The following is a 21,790-nucleotide window of genomic DNA, read 5'->3' as shown; positions in this document are numbered from 1 at the left end:
AGAGTCGCTTAGCCAACTGGAGATTATAGAAAATGTTTCTCTTAAATGTTGCCGTACAAGACTCAGGGTCAGGGAGAAATCCAAAAGTACTCCTAAACTATAGACTGAAATGAACATTTGTGGGTATGAGCCTTCAACCAAAGGAGACTGTACTGTGCTTGAAAACTTCTCAAAATGAGTGGTCTGTGTCACCTTGAAGACTAACAAAACTAATACAAAAAATAATGAGCTTTCATGGGCAAAGCCCACTTCTTCAGATAGAGTGGGTTTTGCCCATTAAAAACTCATTATACTAGGTATTATTTTTGTTAGTCTCTAAGGGTATGTCTATACTACCACCCTAGTTCGAACTAGGGTAGTTAATGTAGGCAACCGAAGTTGCAAATGAAGCCTGGGATTTGAATTTCCCGGGCTTCATTTGCATCTTACCGGGCGCCGCCATTTTTAAATGTCCACTTGTTCGGACTCCGTGCCCGCGGTGACACGTGGCACGGACTAGGTAGTTCGGATTAGGCTTCCTATTCCGAACTACCGGTACACCTCGTTCCACGAGGAGTAACGGTAGTTCGTAATAGGAAACCTAATCCGAACTACCTAGTCCGTGCCGCGTGTCGCCGCGGGCACGGAGTCCGAACTAGCGGACATTTAAAAATGGCGGCGCCCGGCAAGATGCAAATGAAGCCCGGGAAATTCAAATCCCGGGCTTCATTTGCAACTTCGGTTGCCTACATTAACCACCCTAGTTCGAACTGGTGTGGTAGTGTAGACATACCCTAAGGTGCCACAGGACTACTCACTGCTTTTAAAGTTACAGACTAATATGGCTACCCCTCTGATCCTTAAAATACTTTCATCTTCCCTCCAGCATCACATCTGTTTTGCTCAAATTCAGTTTCAGCTAGGTAGTCTTCATACATGAGCTGATCTCGCCCACACTGGGCCATCTTGTTGGTAGAGGTGTGGGGCTGTATGTGAAGGATAGGAATAGCTAGTGGTGGAGGTGAAGGTGCAGAAGGCATCATTATATGTTGGTTATATTCAGGGGCGGCTCATGCGTATAGGCCGACTTGGCGTCGCCTAAGGCACCGTGTTAAATAGGGTGCCCAATGATGATGTCACGCCATTGAGGGCTGTGGAGGCAGGGGCGCTGATCGCGCATTCCACCTGTGGCCCCAGCTGCTGGCAGCCCGCCTCAGGCCGCCCTGGGGTATATTGTGCCAAGAAGGACTCAAATCATTTGAACGCATTACCCTAGACTCCTGACACCTCTCAGGTGAGATAGCAGTAGCTCATGGTCAGCAGTGTCACACTGTGCAAAAGCATTCTTAAGTTATATGTAGAAATAATCTGAAACTCTTCCTAATATAAATACTGTTCAGACTATACATTCTTTTGGTTGAAGTCCATGATGTTACTGGTTTTAATGAGGAATCTAGTATATTTGCACATATAAAATAGTAATTGGATTTACAGATGTGGATTTTTAAGCCTTTTCCCCTGAAAATCTCTGTATGCGTAAGAATCATACTATCAGTTTCCTCTCATCTGGTCTTTCTCCGTTATCAAAAAGATTTCTTGGGGAAAAAAAAGTTGAATATTTTCATCTATAACTTCACATTACTTATTTATTACTGTGACCCGGTAATACTTATTTTCCACTAGTTTTATGTCAGTCTTTCCTAATTTATCCTCACTAGTATCTATGGTTGGATTCTCATTATCAAGTACAGATGCAGAGAAACTGTTTAGTTTTTCTGCCATTTCTTTTCGAGTAAAAATAATTACATTACTATATTGTGGTTAATTTATTTAAGTCCTCTGATATTTTAAATAGTTTTTATTATCTGTAGCCATCTTTTAGTTTCTACTTTATTTGTGCTTTCTTCTTTTAATCCCCTTTTATTTTATAAAAGTTAATGCTTACTTACTCTGATTTCTAGAAATCCTTCTTTACTTATAAAGCGCTTTAACAATTTAAAACCAAAATGTATGTGTTTTTTGTGTAGATTTCATAAAAGTAACCACACTCTTGCAATCTCCAAAATATATAAACGTAGACCATGTATCTACAATACCTCTTGGTAAAATCTCTTCCAATCAGTTTTGCTTCGTACTCTTTTTATCATCTTGTACTTCTTTTCCTCCTATGTAACTTGCTTTTCTGTGCCAGGTATTGCAGTGCAGAGACCCTGCTAGTAGTTAGATACAGCAGCATTAGCCACCACTTAGTATGTCCTCCTTTTTATTGGTTTGTGTCACAATCTTAAAAGTACTTTAATACAGTTATTTGCATTAAGATTAGGTTTTAAAGAAGGGAAAAGAAATCCCCAACATAATACGACACAATAAAGAATAAACTAGTGGACCTTAACCTCTTCGGTAGCATGACTCCACATTACAACAGGCAGATGTTTCAGGGTCCCCTTCCTTCTGCCTATAACAAAAGGGACACTACCTAAACCCCTTTAAGAGTTGGACATCTAGGTTGACAACTCTTGGAGTCAACTGTTCAACTTTTTATACTGCTAGAATTCTAAGCTACAAATGTGGGGCGCACTCTCACACGCCTGGATTTTGTCATGGCTGCTCTGAAGATAATATGTTCTTGACTAAATCATCTTTATGTGCTTCTGAAAATCAAAATGTCTTCTCTGGAATATGTTATTCTGAGAGCACACGGTGAACCAGGCGTTTAAGACCCCCTGAGATACAGCATTCTAGGTATTTTTGAGGGCAGCTTTTAAAACCGGAGAATTTGCTATGAAAGGCTAATGGGACAGGGAGGGGGGCAAGTGAAGAACATCTAGAGAACCTTAGGGGACTGCACAATATGGGTGGGGCCCATGATAACACTTAATATGGTCAGGGAGGTGTTGAACAACTTTTTGTGTTTCCCTTAGTTCAAGCTGACATGAGAAGTTGGAAACACCCAACCATCAGATGCCAGGGAAACAGGGTAAGCTTGGCAGTGGGCTTGAGGGGAGGGATAGGGCACAAACCAAATTGTCGATTAAATAGTAAAGACTATCCAAGGCGCTGTTGTGTTAAACCTGGTTGCAGGGTTTTATTTTCTGTACTGTTAAACTAGTTCACAGTGCTGTTAATAAGAGAGAAACTGTAATTTCAGTCCTGCAAATTGATGGGCTACCACAGGTCCCTGAGTCTGTGTCAAGTCCCTTTGAAATCGGTCCCTAGGTTCACGCTTCCTGTAGGATTGGGGATTAAATCTGTTTTGGATGTTTTTATTTACTTAGATCCACCTTCAGGAAAGGGAAATACAATGTGTGGACTTCTGTGAATTCTGAACTTTATTAGAGAGAATGGTTTGGGGGCAGAAAGGGCTGTTTGAGGAAAGCCGAGGATTCTTATGGTTTATTAATAACACAATTAATTTTGTCAACATATGGTCTATTTACTGTTTAAATCTTTAGTATTAAAATAACATTACAATAGAGTAAATAAAGTACGAAGTAAGTATTTCAGAAAGGATTCTGTCAGGAGCCTGTGACAGTTATTTATAAAAAAGCTGGCTTTCATCTTGTATGTTCATTTTCTTCTTCTTATTGACAGTCTATTTTCAGCACTGTCAATAAAATAATGAGCAGCATAGTGTCCTAAGATTCAGGGCAAGTGTTTATGTTAATTATCAAAGACAGAAGTTGGACTAAAAAGTGGAAAAATTATGGCTCATAAGAAATTATAGAGGGTAGTCAAGACTGGAAATATTGATGAATTCTGGTGAAATTTTAAAGTGGGCAAATGGACAGCATGATGATGGCTAAAATTCAGTCTAGACAAATGCACATAGGAAGGATCAGTTTGGACTTTTCAAACACTGATGATATTAAAGGGACACCAATTCACAATCTGCATGGTTTTTTTACCTGTTACAGGAAGCATCTATGGTTACTATAAATGAAAGGTTTAAGGTTAGGATTTGAAAGACGTCAGTATTTTAGCAGAGGATCCAGAATTACATGCATGTGAGGTGCATCGAGATAAAATAGGCTTCTGCTTTTCAGAAGAGCTTCTCAAAAGTACAGGTCTCAGTTGTCACACTCTGTCTGGAGCATGTTTTTTCCTTTGATTTTCACCACTACATAACCATTTTGATTGTGGGCATTTAACAGTTAACCTGAAATGCAAAATAAATTAGGCTAAGAAGTCATCTTTTGTGGCTCTGAAATGTAATGAAATTGTTAAAAGAAAATGTACTGCTCTTTTGCCATCTTGTATGTTGAAGTATGGAATGTGGCATATATACTTGCTAAAGAGTAGTTCATAGTATTGTAGCTATGTTGGTCCTAGAATAGGAAGCACACAAGGTATGGGTGAGCTAATATCTTTTACTGAACCAGTTTCTGTTGGTGAAAGACAAGCTTTTGACAGCTTAATAGCTTTCACCAGCAGAGTTTTTCAATAAAAGGTATTGCCTGCTAAAAAGTAGGTAATGTTGAGCTAGGTTGATGCATTAGGTTTATGTAGAGGCTTGAAAAAAATGTGTATTGTTGATACACCTGGCAAATCTAATCAAATTTGATTTACAGAAACTTGTGAGAGTTACATAGCTTGTCAAATGCTGGCCTCTTTCAGTATATATAATAGAAAATGCTTTTTAAGCATTATATTTTAGCATAACTTGTGGTGGAAGCCTGTGGATTACTCTTTCTCCTGAATTAAGAGAAGTGCAAGTGTTTCTAGTTCTTTTGGAAACTGGCAGCAGCTACAGTAGAAAGGATACGATAGAAATGATTTCTGTGTTAAGTTTTGGGCCAATGGCTTTGTTGTCTAGGCTAGATTATGGTGGTATGTGATATATCCAAGGGTTAGGAATCAATTTTTGTAAGCCGTAGTTAAGTAAAATAGGTTAACTATCAGGATAAAATACAATGCAGTTAGGTTATGTCATACTAGGACTGGAAAAAACCAGAAGAGTAAAGTTAAATCATCTTATTTGTGGTAAAGTGTTTAGTTTTGAAATTGGAATATCTTGCTAAGATATTGAGGCCAGGCTACCCTGGTGATAGGTGCCCTAGTAATGCCTAATTAAAAAGAAACAGTACATTTATCACTATTGTAAAAAGTGAGAGATCAGACCTTCTGACTTTTGAACCATTCCACGTGAGGGTTCATCTCCATCTTTATATTTTGGATTGTGAAGAGTAGCTTGTCTAGCAATGTGTACAACGCATGGTTCTACAGAAAAATCTAGCTGTGGAATTTGCATTTTGGTCTTTTTATAAAAACACTGATCTTATAAAAGTCTGGCGGGAAAGTTCTCAGCAACTTAGCACAAGAACTGGATAAGTCAGTTGGGCAACAAAGTAAACAAGTTTGAAAGGCTTGCCCTAAGTCTGTGTTAACTGCACATTTTGAATAATCAAAGGAATATTCAAATGTTTGACTACAGCTGGCTGAAGTAATTAAACATTTAGGCTGGTGATTTGCAAGGAGCCTAAGGAAGTTGGGTGATTATCTCCTTTAGGCTCCTTTGATGAAACCAGGCTTATAAGATATGATTTCTAAAAGTTTAGCATTTTATTGGAACCTTTACTTGTGAGTTCTTCTGGTAAAGCAGTTATAAGATTAAGCTGCTGAGAACAGATAGAACCCATATGTCAAAAGAAGAGGATAAAAAAAAATCTAAAGACAATGAAAATCCAACAATATTAACCAGCTTTAACATATTTGTGTTTATATATAATAAATATAAAGTGTCTGTTTAGAATCTTAAATAGTGTGTGAAATTTCAGCAAAAGATCAGAAACCATTTAAGTCATTGGGCTGTAATATTTTTAGTCTCGGGATGAGATTGCACTCCTGGCTATCTGGTTGCTGCCACTAGCAGTAGGGTTAAAAGTATGTTGTAACCAAAATGTTATGTTTGGATTTGTTTTATAATTTATTAATAGAATTGAATGATTTTTACAGTTCTCAATGTTCATTTCACTGGAATGACCAAAATAAGTGAAATTTCCTTTTAAACAAGCTGAGAACGTTTCAAGTATTAAAGCCAGGAGAGAGGCATTCCTTGGTGAATGGCTTAAGATAAAATGTAACTTACATTGGTGTTTGCATCCCTTTAAAAAAAAATCAAATTTCATTCTGGCAAAGAACACTTGGGGGTTCAAAATAAAAGTTCAACTGTTTGAAAGAGGGCAGAAGGTTACATAGAAAAAATTAGGTTACCAATGGACATGGTCAATTTTTGCTTTCACATACGTACTTCACTTTCATTACCTTCAGTGGGATGTGTAAAGTCAGGTTTTAGCCCTGAAATTGAATGGATGTTAAGTGTATTGAATATTTTATAAATCATTTTAAAACATTTTAGACAGTAGTTTTCAGATATGTATTAGATAGCTAAAGACAAAATTGTAATGAATTGAAAAAATATTTTTTTATAAACATGGGCTAGGAAAAAAAGTAAGCCATTTATCACTTTTTCTTACAAATTTTTTTTTCGTTTTTGAGGTTTACTTGATGTTGTTTTCTAATTTCTAAGCAGATTTAGAAGAAGGCGTCAATGAACATGAATTGGAGCCTTCACCTCCCAAAGGAAAAAAGAGGGGTCGTAAGGGAAAGCCAAGAAAAACAAATCTCAAAGGGCAGTCAGAAGATACTAGATCTACATCCTCACATGGCACAGATGAAATAGAAAGCAGTTCCTATGTAAGCAGTAAATATAAATATGCTTAGAAGAAAGTTTAATTAAAAGATTTTGATTAAAACTGGTATCTGAGTCTCCAGTTGGTGGCCAGAGACTTGTTAAATTATGATCTTACTTGGAACCCAGCAGTATATTGTAGTAAAATGTTTTTCTTTCAGAGAGACAGGTCTCCCCACAGAAGCAGTCCCAGTGATACAAAACCTAAATGTGGATTCTGTCATGCAGGTGAAGAAGAAAATGAAGCTCGAGGAAAGCTTCATATATTTAATGCCAAAAAGGCAGCAGCACATTATAAGTGCATGGTAAGTGTGGGTTTTAATTATCTGAATTGCCCTTCTGTATATATTATTACTATAGTACCCTAACATGTAGTTATGTATTAATACAGCCTGTACTTCCAGTAATCTCTCTGATCAGTAAAGTGTTGTGAGCTGAGGAGTTCCTATATTTTCACCAGAGGCAATGTTGATGAAAGTTGACTATGTTTAGAAATGGAGGCATTAGATCAGGTGGGCTCTTCAGCTTATTAAAAATGCTCTACTGTACCTAGGTACATGTACAATGTTTAAAAAACAAAAATGTAACTCCAATAACATTAAACAGTATTGACTAACTAATTACACCTCAAATAAAATACCACTAATGTCCTCTGTCCTCACACCCTCAAAAAAAAAAAGTGACTGCTAGAGTCAGCTTCCCCTACTTGAAACTCTGCTGCTTAGTGGTCACATCTGTGGAACTAATAGCTCATGTTCATCAGCTGATCACAGTGATTCCAGAAGACCATGAACAAAGACAACAGCTTTTCATGTGGCTAGGCCCTTGATCCAGGTGGGCTGTACAAAAGTCTGCATCTTGAGTTGCACCTGACAATGAGTAGGTAGCCAGTGCAGCTGTTAGACTGCTGATATAATTTGCTCATATAGCTAGTCTCATTATGCAGAGAGCCACACCTTTGTTGCTGTTGAGTGTTCTTTGTTCTGTTGTATGCATGAGTTCAGAGAAGAAGAGCTGCAATGCTGAGAAGCAGATTAAACTGAAAATGTAGCAATAGCCTAACAATAATAGAGCTTACAATATATGAGAGAGTAGATGTTTGTCTTTAAGTGCAACACAAATTTAAGTGTGGAGCCCAAACTGGTACCTCCATAATAAAGGGACATTTCATGTAAAAGGATCACAAAACATCTCATAAAGGAATTAATATATATCCATCTTTGGGGTGAAGACAGCTGTTGTCTAATATTACTGTATATTATTAAGGACAGTTTGGCATAAGAGATTGGCAGTTGTTTTTTGTCAAGGTCCAGATTCCAGAAAAAACATTTTTCATGACCCAATAACAATAATAAATAAATAAATATATTTTGTGGTCAGTTTAAAAGCACCTGGTGCTCCAGATTTGGCCTCAAGTCTGCTTATTGACTACCCTTTGTTTGGGCAGTTCTGTAACCTCCATCACTAGCCATAGAATTTGAGCCTCTTATCTCTAAATTTTATCCCCAATTTCACAGATGGAGAACTGAGGCAAATAGAGATGAAGTGACTTGCCCAATGTAATATAGTTTATGGCAGAAGTAAGAACAGAATTTAATTCAGCTGCACCCATTCTGCTGCCTTAAACCACCTTTACTCCCAAGAGGTCTCCAAGACCTCTCTGAGATGCCGCCCTTTACCAGGACCTAGAAGGTAGATCAGTTATCAGGTCTGTAGCAGCTATTATGGGGAAATACTTCCTGGCTTATGAACTCCTGGTATACAACCCAAATCTTCATGTATAGGTGTTCGAATCCTCCTTGAAGCACCAGAGGTCCTGGCTGCTGTCACTAGAATCTGAGAAAGTGGGTCTAGGTTGTGGTGCTTAGCCAGCATGTGAGTTTGCCCACCTTATGCATCCCTTGTCCTGTGCTCAAGGAGGTGAGGGCAGCCTGGGCATGCTTCTCCCCCTTCAGCTACTCTACTTTGCTTGAGAAGATCTTCCAGGAGAGTGTTTTACACCCTTCACTCTTGGCCCTCTAGAGCTTGTCAACAAGTTCCTGCCCTGCAAACCCACTATCCCCAGAAGCCTGTGATACACCCACCACCTGAGTTGGCTAGACACCACCCAGCTGATCCACCCCCATACTGACACCAAGTGATGGCAGCTGCTGTAATTTGTGGATCTTCCCCAGATCACAATCCCCTCCTACCCTAGGTCACAACCCAAACTCCTGCACCCCAATCTCCTCCCGTAGGTTACCAACCAAACCCTTGCACCTCAGTCCCCTGCCTTAGATCACAACTGCTTCCTTTACCCAAACTCCCTCCCAGACCCCAAGCTCCCTCCTGCACCCCCAATCCCTTATCTCAAGCTCCCTTCTGCAGCCAACTTCCATCCCAGATCCTGTACCTTCTCCATTAATATCATGGGAAAGTGCAGCCCTCAACCACTTTCCAAAATTTTGGAGTGGCCCCCCGTCAAAGATGATTGCCCACCTCTGTTTTAAACCATGATTTGAGGGTTTCAGCGACTCAGACACAAGTTAGGGGTCTGTTACAAGAGTGGGTGGATGAGGTTCTGTTTGATCATGATGACCCTTTACAACCTTAAAATTTGAGTTCCTCGGGGTGCCATCAACTGATTCCTTGGACTTTGAAGAGCAGGAGCATTGCAGAGTTGTCTGATCAGTGTGCCCATCCAAAACTCATTATGACCCTTTACTCCTCACTCCTGTTTTTGCATTTGTCATCCTCCCAAATTCAATTGTGGCCAGGGTTTTGCGGTTCCTCTCCCTTGGTTGAAGGGGCTGGTCTTGCACAATCCTGAGCCCGCTATACCATGGGTACAAAAAGACAATCTTTCCTACCCTACGGAAGGAGGCACACATCCAGTTGAGGTAGCAGATAAGCAAAACAGAATTGCCCCATCTGAAAGATGACCTGGACTTTTATGTGACACTATCCCTACCACTATTTGACTATCCCAATTAGCTGAAATCTTCCAAAAACTTTTACTGCCTATACTCAAGTCTCGTGAGTGCTGTAGGTCTAATTATAAAACAAAATGCATTCAGCCAATAATAGTTGCAGGTAATGGAAACATACTTGGTTGCTACTCCTTGGAAATGTCCCATTGTCACCATTTCAGGCATTACAGGGACACCAATATTGGTAATGTGAGTAAGCTGAATTATTTAGGTGGGGCAATGAAGGGGGGATGAAATATGCTTAACAGAACCAGGGCTTGTCTTCAGCATCTTAATTGACTGCAGTACTCGTTGCTTTGTATATTCTGCATCATAACTATTCCTTAACTACTGCTTTGTCATTCAAAAAAGTCTCTGAAATGTAATAACATATGATTAAAGCAGTCAGGTGGGCATTGGAAGGAATATCCAAATTGCTGATGCACAATTTTTTTCTAGTTCATTGGCAAAGCACTGCTTACCAGCAGATAATTGAGTAGCGTACCTCCCCTTTTGTTGCTCCTGCTCTTTAATTTTCTTATCACCACATATTTATTTCCTAAAATTGTTGTTAATTGCTTTGCTTTACAGCTGTTCTCTTCTGGCACTGTCCAGCTAACAACAACATCCAGGGCAGAGTTTGGTGATTTTGATATTAAAACTGTACTTCAGGAGATCAAGAGAGGGAAAAGAATGGTATGTGTCTGGTTTTGTAAGGAGAGCTTCAGGAATTCTGCTGAGTATATGTACAATTTTCTCTCTTCCTTATGCGAATAAAAAAAAAGATTTAAAGAAAACAATATAAATATATTGTCAAAGTGTCTCACAATTACTGAGGGCTTTTTAACTATAGCAGCACTTCTCAAACTTTTTGGGCTCCAGAGCCCTTTATATGCGTAAAAATTTATGTAGAGCCCCAGTGGTCCACTGACTGTATGTGTTGTACCTATCGATGTTTCCAGTTTGTCAACCTCGCGGAGCCCCTGGAGATGTCTCGCAGAGCCCAGTTTAAGAAACACTGAACTACACCATACTTTATCAATTCAGTAGGTTGACCCTTTGGGGACCCTAATAGCAAGGAAGGAACTCAGTTTTTTCCCCCATTCTTTAGAATCTGTATGGCATGACATTGATAAGTAGGTTATGGGAGTGAGTTCTTGTAATTACAGACTTATTTCAAATTTGTTTTTTTTAAATGATGGTTAATTCATTCATAACACATTTGAAAAAGACACCAAATCTCTATTGCCAGTTGAAGGAAGATGAATCCCGAGCTTAACTCTGGTGAATTGCATCTTTTTAAATATTTGTCTTGGGGTCTCAAAGACCCCAAATATGTTTCCTTAGTAAAGTCTTTAACTAGAAGAGGAGCCTGACTGTTGGATTCAAATTCACACCCCCTTGGTCTGTTCAGCGCCAGATTTGCTAGTCACTTGGGCATCTGGAAGGTCCATCTTTTCTCCCATGCCTTTGGGCAGAACTAGGCTGAAGCTTGGAGAGGCTTTTCATGATGATGCCACCTGCTTGGGAGGTGTTTTGTCATAATCTTATGTCTGTTGGTGCATGTGTTTGTTTGAAGTGGTCTGATCAGTATATTATGACATTTTAGTGTGAAAATTAGATCATAGAAGGGTCCCAGAATATGCAACAGGCACTGAGGTATGTTTTATAAGTAAAATATGGTGCAATCTGTTTCATTAATATAAAAATTATTAAACATATTGAACTCCATTACCATCTGAACAACTTAATACTTTACTATATCATTACCAAAAACACAGTTCATGTTCAGTGAGTTTTGGTACTTGGAAAAGCTAGCTTTAACTTCAATAACAGCAGCAAAGTGGAGCTTAGAACTGCAGCAATGTGTGCAAATCTTGCAGTTACTTATTTTTGCAGCAGTCAGGATAAAACAGTGCTCTGTTATTCATGTATATAAAGATAAGGTTTGTGCTACAAGAAAAATTACTTTGTGTTTATGGCTAAAATTTAGGGACATCAGTCAGAGAGAAGTAAGTGATAAGAGATAAAATGAATTAACAGCACAATTTAAGAGTAATGTTTTCTTTTCCCTCAACAGAAATGCACTCTTTGCAGTCAGCCTGGAGCTACTATTGGATGTGAAATTAAAGCCTGTATCAAAACTTACCATTACCACTGTGGAGTACAAGATAAAGCTAAATACATTGAGAATATGTCACGAGGAATTTACAAGTAAGAGCCCTAGCAGTTAAGTCTGTAATGACAGTTTTTTCTCATCTCCTCTGTAATAACTTTGAGTTGCCTTTTTTTTTTTTCAGATAAAACATTCTGATAAGGCACTCAGCTGCATTGCAGACAGTAGGCAAAACACTACTATAAACTTTGGAAGTTCAGATAAGATGACTATTGCAGTTCAAAAGCTAGTTAGGTAAAATCTTGTGTAAAGTCAGTTTTGTTTTCTTGAAACATCTTGTTCAAGTTGAGTGTCATAGGACAACAAATTGTCAAGTTCTATTACAAGTGTAGAGAAAGTTTAGAACTTTTTGTAAAGTAATCTTGTCCTACACAGTGGCAAATTAAGAGAACTGGATAGGTGTTCCTGTCAGCAGCCATCCTTGATTGGACAAAGGGCTTGCTATTTGACTGCTCTGAGAGTCTTCCTTTCTGATGGAGCTCAGTATATTGCAGTCAGAATGTTCTTAGCCTTTAACAACCAACGGATCAATATAGCCAGACCTCTAGTTGATACTATAGCTTCTTATGGCATTGTTGATCATTGACACCAGACATCTTGTACTGACCAGGGATGTTAAACTGCATTTATTTTTGTAAATGTGTGATTGCTGAAATTTTCAGCAGTTACAAGTTTACATATGCAGGATTGGAGGAGAGGTGGGAGCTGAAACTTGCGGGGAGCTGACTTTTAAGCTGGCTCCACAGGAGCACTGGCTGCTGCCTCCCCTCTCACCTCCCGCTTCTGAGAAAGACAGCAGGAGAGGGCACTGCACTTACTGACTCCTGCCTGCCCCACCTCGCTGCTACCTCTGATACAGAGGCTGCAACATGAGGGAGGGGGCTGCGTGTGACCATGAGGGACTCATCAGTTAACCATGTACATGGTACACATTCACATCCCTAGTACTGACTACATATTTTTTCCATGTAACCTGAAAGCTACTTAAGCTCATTCTGCCAGCTCAGATAAGGATAAATACATATGCAAAAATTGAAGCATTTCTTTTAAGTTCATTATAAAACATGAAATATATTGTGTGAATGAAAATAACTCATGATTATTTTCAAAATAACTTTCAAACATTTGCAAAATATTTTGTGATCCTAACTTAATTCAGAACCTCCATATACCCACTTAAAATGCATGAAATATTTTTTAAAAAAAAAAGCAGTTTTTTTTCCCCCTGATTAGTGAAATCTGTGACTCAAATTGCTGATGTCACAGGTAAACTCCTGCTATGTTCTACTCTCTTAGGGATAACTGATGCCTCTTTTTTCCTGTTCCTTTACTGTTCCAACCTCCTTTCCCTGTTGCTGCCAGGAACCTATTGCAATTGAAATTGATGAGCTCCATCTCATTTTGGCCACAAGGAGGCATTTTGTGAGCAGTGTGATCTCAAGAAACAGGATTGCTAACTAGAATTGATCTGTTTTAAAATTATTCTGCCTGTGCTAGTCTATAAAGACTGCTGGAGCCTGGCTTTCCTCTTCTTATTTCAACTTATTTATTGATTTCAGATTGATAGCGTACAAGCCATGAAAAAATGAAAGGAATTAGAGATTGACACACACAACTACATTTTTTGAGTGCCTATTCTCTGAGTGTTTGTTTTTGTTATGTAAATGTCCATGAGAACAGAATTTTTGATCCATTTTGCATGTAGATTTTACACAGAAAATCTATCACAAAACTTCATAGAACTCACTAGTACGACTAACCATGTTCATTCTTTTATGGTAGAGCTGAGAGAAAGTAGGTCTTTACATATGCAGTCATTAAACATGTAGACAGCTCATACTGCATTTTAGATAATCAAACTGATTTTTTATTTTAAAGTGTTTTTTTAGTTATCCAATACTTAACACTTGGTAGATTTCAATCCATTTTCACAGGAAAAAAGGAAACCGTTGAAAGTAATGAAAATCCTGGAACAAAGCTTCTAGTGTAACAGGTAGTGGTTACGTTTAGGAAAAATAGTAATTAGGATCCGTTAAGGCTAACATATTAATATTGAGCCTATCATAACATAAATCTTTGTCTCTGCTCAGCTCTTACAGTTGTTTGACATAGGTCAATACAGCTATCTCAGATTAAGGTTCTTGGTGGTGGAACTCTCTCAGGAGGTTTCCTGGTGTTCCTCCTTGGTTGCTTTCTGAGACATGAGGCAGGGCCTGTTACAGGCATGTGTACTGCTGCCTGGTTTTGAGCTTCTGCCTTTGTTTCACCCCTCCTTTGTATCTTTTGTCAGTTGGGAATTGTTCCCTTTTTTTCTTTTGTTTTTGGATTTGCCCCTGTTTCAGGACCCCTTGGCTTTAGCCCAGGGGTGGGCAAAACCCTCTTAGCGTGTTGGATCCAGCCCGCCTGGCAGTTTCTGGCCCCGCCTCCTAGTGCATTGCCTGGGGGCTGGAGACACAGGAGCCCTTTTAACTGCGTCTATTTAAAGGGCTTGCGTGAGGCCCCACCCCTTCCAGGATGGCCCACAACTGCTAATAAAATTTGTGAAGTGGCCCCCTTCAAATATTATTTCCCACCCTTGCTCTAGCCTGTGATTTGTTCAGGCTATCTAATCTGTATTTATAATGTCAGATATCTTGACTGGTGTTTTGTACGTTAATTCAACAAGATTTTAAAATGAGCCTCTTCACTCATGGAGAAAGCCCAGAATGTTTTAAAATATATATTTGTGTTGGCTTTATTTCCTGTTAAATGCTCCATTGTTGCTTTTATTGTCTTAGACTCTATTGTAAAAACCATAGTGGAAATGATGAAAGGGATGAAGAGGATGAAGAAAGAGAAAGCAAAAGCCGTGGGAAATCAGTCTCTGACCATAGTAGCATTCCTCAGCAGCAACTCAATGGAAACTAGGTATGGAAGTTTCTCCTGGCAGCTCTGTTACTGAGACTAAGACAGAAACACAGCAAATATTTGATGTAGTTAATTGCAGTGAAATGTTTAAATCTAGTATGTGCAGATAAGTGATTTTTATTCGTGTACTGCAGAAGAATAGGGAACTTTATTTTAACTTCAGATGGTTTTGTAACAGTATTAGAAGGGAGACCTCACATTTGTTGATAAATGTAGCTGTAATGTCAACTATGTTAGATGCTATTCTCTTTATATGATTTTTAATTTACTGTTGTTTTCATCATTTTTTAAACAGGTTCAAGGGACAAAGTTAGAGAACTGGGAATGAATAAGACATCCATAACTACTAATTCTTTTTAATTGTTTTCTAAGATCAGGAAAGGGTTAGTAACTTTTTACAGCCCGATTCTGTTAGAAATTTCATTGAACTGCCTGAAACGTTCATGTGTGTGAGCCTTCAATAAGTGGCAGAGTTTTACATGTCAATATTATGTAGTTTGTAGTCTGCAGCGTCTGGAAAAAAATTGAAACACTATATAAATGATGTAATATGTACAATGTCAAAAGATAAGGCAGACATTAAAATGAAGTAAGCTTTATATTTCTGGACTGAATAAAAATCTAAGTTTGGAATGTGTAAGTTGTTTAGTGGATTCATGCACCAAGGGAAAGTCTTAGTAAGATTAATTCAAAACATGGATGACTCCATGGTGGCAACAAGCTGGTAACTCATGAATTTCAGATTTTCTTTATATACAAAATATAGAGGATAAACGTGGGGGGAAATTGCTTTCTGTTTTTGCTTGCAAAGCACACAGTAAAAAAAAAAAAGAACTCAGTGCACGCAGAAGCATGCTTGAACCTTTCAGTTTGTTCCTGTTGTGATTGTTCCTACTGCCCAGCATTCCTCGCTGGAGATTGACTCGAGCAGCTGTTGGTTACAAGCTGCAAGCTTCAGTACTCATGCCAAAGGGCTGCAGTTCTTTCCCCAAAAGTCCACTGCCTCTATATCCCTATTGTACCAAGAACCTCTCACTAAATGTGACTCAAACTAACTTTTGGAAGCTGCAACCCAGCCCCTTTAGATTTCAGAGTTACTGCTTCAGATTACTATGGAATTTACCCACCTTATTTGATATCCATACCTCAAGTGCTCTGTGTTATGTGGAGCACTTCATGTTTTGTTCAAAATATGCATATAAGTCCACATCCTGTGAGGAGAAGGAGGAGTTATCAGTCTCTTTTTTTGTAGATCAGTATTTATTTTTTATCTTGTGACCACTATATAAGAAGAATTACTTACCATTCTTAATGTTTTAACATTTGATTAATTTTTCTTGACAAATAAATAATCATGCCATGGCATTTCATAAATCTAGAAGTCAGTGTTCTGTTAGAGAATAATCAGGTTTAGATCATACCAAATCTAACAGCTCAATTCCCTTATTTTTTCATACAGCTCTGGCATATCTAATTGCTAATAAATAGCTGCTTCTGCTGGTGCTATTGAAGCGCATTAGCAGATTCATTTAAAATAAAACCAAAAACTTAATAAGTCTGTCTGTCTAATGCTTCAGTGGTATCTCATTGATCATAAAGATTCTGAATCTTTCTGAAAGCCCATTAAACTGTCTAGATTTGAAGTAAAGCATCAAGCAAGAAGCTCCTGACAATTTGACTAAAAACAGTGAAGGTTCCTCTGCAGTTGATATTAAGAAGCAGTTCATTTGTAACATAAATTTCTGTAGCATTTTTACATGTATTTTTAAAAGATTTAACATGTCATTGTCTTTTCATATGTTTCCTTAATGTCTCAAGGGACTCAACTGTTGCATATTAAATTTCTAACATTTTGCCATGTTAGAATTAAATGCGTTTTGGGGAAGAATGCAGTTTTAGTAGAAATATTACTGTGTACAGAAAATATTCAGTTACTGCTCTAAACATGCCATTGATCGTTCTTATTTTGTATTTGTAACTTTCAAAATTAAAGGCATGACTTGAATTGCAAAGACAGATTGATTGAGATTGTTTACCAAGGTGTTTGCTCTTTTCTAGAATATGAACATTTTTCAAATACGCAGAACAGTTTCAGAATGCAAAATGTCTGTCATACTGCTTAGATTAGTCCTAGGTTGTGGTTCCTCAAACATGGCCCTTCCACGGAATAAAGGCACTTTCATTGTTTGCAACTATTGTGTTTTGGCTAAGGAAGGATGAAGGGTACAATGGAGCAGATTTGCCAATATAATCACTGGGTTTTTTTTAACTAAGTTCTAATTCACATTGTGTCAATGGCTGGATTTAATATTCAGTCTAATAATTGATGATGGGTGAAATAATTTATCCCTCTGCATGCCAGTAGCAACCATAATAACACTTCTGTGCTTCTGCTACTCACAGCTAGTGGCTGGCTACATATGATCTCACTGTGTTGAGATGGGCTGACTAAACCATCATTAATACACAACTCATGGAAACTAAGTCTATACCGGCAATTTTTTTGTTCTAAGCTTCAAATTCATGTTACAGTTTACTTCATCCTGTCACGTATGCTGGGTAAAAGTGCCTTACAATGTAAAAAATATATTTATATGTTCCCAAGTAGCATCACTTGCTGGGGAGTAATTCTGTCATGGTGTTAATATTGAGAAGAAATGTACCTCAGCAGTGTATTTACTGTATATTTCCTATGTCCTTAACTGTAGTTTTAATAAGCATGAACATGTATGATAGGTATACAACATATTTACATCATTTTTTTAAAGACAAAATACTGCCATTACTGTCTTTTTATGTGCATTTTAGCTTGAAAATTTGGACAGTTTGTCTTTTTTTTGTAAAGCAATGTAATCTTTGCAAGCATATATTGAGGACTATTCTGTGCATTTACTGTCTTCCCAGAAGCTAGGAATAATGAACATGCTTTATACGTAAAATAGATTTGTTTAAATTATCTAGTTAAATTAATAAGGTTTATTTGTTCCTGGCATTTTTTTTAAGCAGGCACCTTTTGCTTTCATCTCATGATCAGAGAACAATCTTGAATTTAAGAAAACGTATCTTATGAAATCAATTTCACTGAATTTTGTTCCTTTGTGGCAGTTCTTACTTCCAAAACAGTGTGTGTCTATTCTCCGGAGACTCATGAGGCACGCCTATAATGGAAGATTTTTCCACAAAATTATATATAGTAGTTTCATTATAAGAACATAAAAACAAGCAAACCAGATCTGACCAAAGGTCCATCTAGTCCAGTATCCAGTCTTCTGACAGTGGCCAATGCCAGGTGCTTGAGGGGAAACAAATAGAACAGGGAATCATTGAGTGATCTATCCTCTGTCACCCAGTTCCAGCTTCTGGCAATAAGAGGCTAGGGATACCATTCCTATATATTAGCAAAGGGTTTGCCCTTAAAAAGATCCTTTCCACTGCTCTTTTCCCAGGGGCGCTGGCAGTACCTGTCTTTCCCTGAGCCATTGTAGGGTACTTGCAGCTGGGGGAGATAGGGTTCTAGAATGCTATTAGAAAAATTCCCTGACACTCCAGTTTTTACAGTTCTGATGAGGCGGTGATGACCTCCACCAGAGCACTAGGCTGTGGTGGCACAAAGTGGCCACAAATTGCGGTGTGAGAGAAGCTATAAAGGGCCTGCCTAGCACCAATGTGGGTGGCATTGGCTGGAAAGGAGACATGGGAATGCAGTTAAGTCACTTGCCCAGATGTTTGCCTACAGAGAACCTGTAACTAGAGTTCCTCCTGCCAACACCCATTGAGGGCAGCAGTAATTACACCACTCAGGGCACATCTAGAGAGCACCCTTCTGTCGGAATAAGCTATGCAATGTGCGCTATGCAAATTGCACAGCTTATTCCGAGTCTAAATCCAAAGAGTTTGTTTTGAAATTTGGCTAGTCAGCGCCAAATTTCAAATTAAGGTACTATTCTGACAAATAGGGATGCTGGAATAGTGCACCCACTATTTCGGGAAATAGGTGCTTTTAAAGACATGGCGTTGCTATTTCAGGATACTTCTGGTATCCCAAAAGAGCAAGGCAGTCTCTAGATATACCCTCACACTCAACAGAATGACTTTCTTGTATATAAGGACTTTGCTGGTTTAGGGAGGTTTAGTTACACCTCCTTTGCCAGCTTTGCTGAATTTGGTCCTACGGTCAACTTCTAGTACAGTGGTTCTCAACGTTTCCAGACCTGAGTACCCATTTCAGGAGTCTGATTTATTTGGCATACCCCAAGTTTCACCTCACGTAAAAACTACTTGCTTACAAAATTGGACATAAATACATAGGCGTGTGAGTACACTGGTACTGAAAAATTGCTGCTTTCTCATTTTACCATATAATTGAATGGCATATAAATACTGTACTTACATTTCAGTGTGTACGTACATGTGTGTGTGTATAATATATATATATAGAGAGAGAGAGAGAGTATAAATAAGGTATTGTCTGTGTGAACTTCTAGTTTGTAACTTTGCTAGTGCTTTTATGTAGCCTGCTGTAAAACTAAGCAAATATCTAGATGAGTTGATGTATTCTGGAAGACCTCAACATACCCCCAGGGATACATGTACTCTTGATTGAGAACCACTGTTCTAGTGGACAGTAGCTGTAGTAAGACCATTACCAGGAAGTGCTCCTTACTGTTGTTCCATATAGGGAGCGGTAACTTATACCAAACCAGAGCAGAAGAGGTGATAATCCCCACCCTCCCCCCGCAATGTCATACATCTCTAATGTGCAAAAGCTTCAGAGGGGTAGCCGAGTTAGTCTGTAACAGGAAAAACTTAAAAAATAACCAATAGTCTAGTAGCACTTTAAAAACTAACAAAACATATAGCTGGTGGTATGAGCTTTCATGGGCACAACCCACTTCTTCAGATGACAGCTGACGATCCTGTCATCTGAAGAAGTGAGTTGTGCCCACAAAAGCTCATGATATCATCTACATGTTTTGTTAGTCTTTAAGGTGCTACTAGACTATTGGCTGTTTTTTACGTTTATCTCTGATGTGATAATTGCTATGCTCCAAGAAGATTAGTAAAGTTGAACCAATATTCTAGTGGAATTAAACTTCATTATAAGCACAGCAAAACATAACTGTTAGAGGAGTGATAGAAATGTAGCCGTGTTAGTCTGGTGCAGCTGAAGCAAAATGCAGGACAATGTAGCACTTTAAAGACTAACAAGATGGTTTATTAGATGATGAGCTTTCGTGGGCCAGACCCACTTCCTCAGATCAAATAGTGGAAGAAAATAGTCACAACCATATATACCAAAGGATACAATTAAAAAAAATGAACACATATGAAAAGGACAAATCACATTTCAGAACAAGAGGGGGATGCAGGGGAGGGGGAAAGGAAGGAAGGTAAGTGTCTCAATTCACTGACACTTACCTTCCTTCCTCCCCCCCCCCCCCCCCGCATCCCCCTCCTGTTCTGAAATGTGATTTGTCCTTTTCATATGTGTTCATTTTTTTTAATTGTATCCTTTGATATATATGGTTGTGACTATTTTCTTCCACTATTTGATCTGAGGAAGTGGGTCTGGCCCACGAAAGCTCATCATCTAATAAACCATCTTGTTAGTCTTTAAAGTGCTACATTGTCCTGCATTTTGTTAGAGGAGTGACAGTAACTCTGGTCCTTCCATTTCACTATAAACAGATTCCATCGTAATAATGATGGAGGTTAACAGAGCACAGCTCTTGATCTAGATATTCTTACTGAAGCAGTTTTATATATGCATATGTATGCACACTCATTAGTCAGCAGAGACATCTCAACCCTGAAAGGATTCTGGAGGACTGTAGCTTATTGAAAAGCACTCAAGACCATTTTAGCATACATTTACATCATATATAAAGAGAATAAACATTCCTATCTGCTATGTTATGTATATTTTGTTCCTGTTATATTGGCTTTATTTCACAAGTTGTAGTTTGCAGTATTAGTTTCTTTTATTGGTATCCTTGCATATGTATATTCAATAAATGAGTTATGAATTACATATTTGTGTAGCTGTTCTTTTTATGAAAGCATAATACAGGTTGAACCTCTCTTGTCTGGCACACTCAAGACCTGATGGGTGCCAAACCAGAGAATTTGCCAAACCATAGGAAGTCAGTATTGTCTAGCATCATGACCAACAGATCCACTGCTTGCTGGGCTTTTAGATTACATTTATGGTAAATTAGAGCTAAATAACAGCACAGAACTTTGAGAGCCAGGACTGGTGGCTGTAAACAAACTTTACGGGACCATGGAAACTTGGCCACGCCCATGACAAGTGGACATCCAGCTAACTAACATCATGCTGGACCATGGATGCTGCTAGATTGGAGAGGTTCAACCAGTATTGAAACTGCATACTTCTACATGTCACTTTCATGCAGAGCTTCAATGGATCTTGTTAGTAATATATTATTTCATAATGAGGTACTTAGGGGACTGTTTGTAATTAAATGACACTGAGGAAATTAATAGCTAGCCACATGCAAGACGAAATGAACATTTCAGCTGTAGGATGAAATGCAAGATGCAGCAGCAGTAGTCAGAGGTTTCTTATTTTCATTTTCAAAGTGCCAGGATTTGTTTAGTTGTATATCTGCTTGAAAATGGGATAGCAGGAGTGTTCAGTGTCTTCTAAGTGGTAGGCTCTATTCCAGGCAAACTGCATACAGTATTCAGGTGATTGGTATTATGCAATGACTCTTAAGTTTTCACTGAAAATAAATGTTACCTGTTTTGACAATTTTTAAACATGTACAAATGGGGGATGGGGAGAGGGAGAAAGAGGCTTAATCATGAAGTCCTTCCTAGGACAACTGTTGACTTAAATCCAATTTGAAATATGCCTGTAGATTTCAGGGTTAGCCCACAACTATTGATCCGTTGTTTAAATTTGGTCGTTTCTTTAATTACCATTCAGGCTTGCGAAGATGAATACGTTGCAAACCGAACTTGTTCAAGTGCTTGCTTCTGTATATTCACTGGTGGGTATTTTGTATGTGCCCAATGCACTCCAGTTTGGATGCTCTTGGCCTGCAGAATCCCTTGCAGCCACCTGTG

At 38.5% G+C, this 21,790-nt stretch overlaps 1 protein-coding gene across 3 annotated transcripts in view; it reads left to right on the top strand.

Moving 5' to 3' along the window:
* The window catches only part of PHF6 (PHD finger protein 6), a 49,706-nt gene extending 30,263 nt beyond the window's left edge, over positions 1-19,443 (top strand). For 2 of the 3 annotated variants that reach the window (XM_006135305.4, XM_075941128.1), the window contains exons 6-11: positions 6,506-6,672; positions 6,829-6,972; positions 10,207-10,311; positions 11,696-11,829; positions 14,569-14,698; positions 14,994-19,443. In XM_006135305.4, the coding sequence (XP_006135367.1) occupies positions 6,506-6,672; positions 6,829-6,972; positions 10,207-10,311; positions 11,696-11,829; positions 14,569-14,698 (680 nt within the window). In that variant the 3' untranslated portion in view covers positions 14,994-19,443. The remainder of the gene's footprint in view (positions 1-6,505; positions 6,673-6,828; positions 6,973-10,206; positions 10,312-11,695; positions 11,830-14,568; positions 14,699-14,993) is intronic. The other variant, XM_006135306.4, reaches the window with a different exon arrangement.
* The last annotated feature ends 2,347 nt before the right edge of the window (positions 19,444-21,790 follow it).

The sequence above is a fragment of the Pelodiscus sinensis genome, chromosome 13, assembly GCF_049634645.1.
Source record: "Pelodiscus sinensis isolate JC-2024 chromosome 13, ASM4963464v1, whole genome shotgun sequence".
In the NCBI taxonomy this organism is placed as follows: Eukaryota; Metazoa; Chordata; order Testudines; family Trionychidae; genus Pelodiscus; species Pelodiscus sinensis.
The sequence above is the reverse complement of the archived record's forward strand: the minus strand, read 5'-3'. Positions and strand labels throughout refer to the sequence as shown.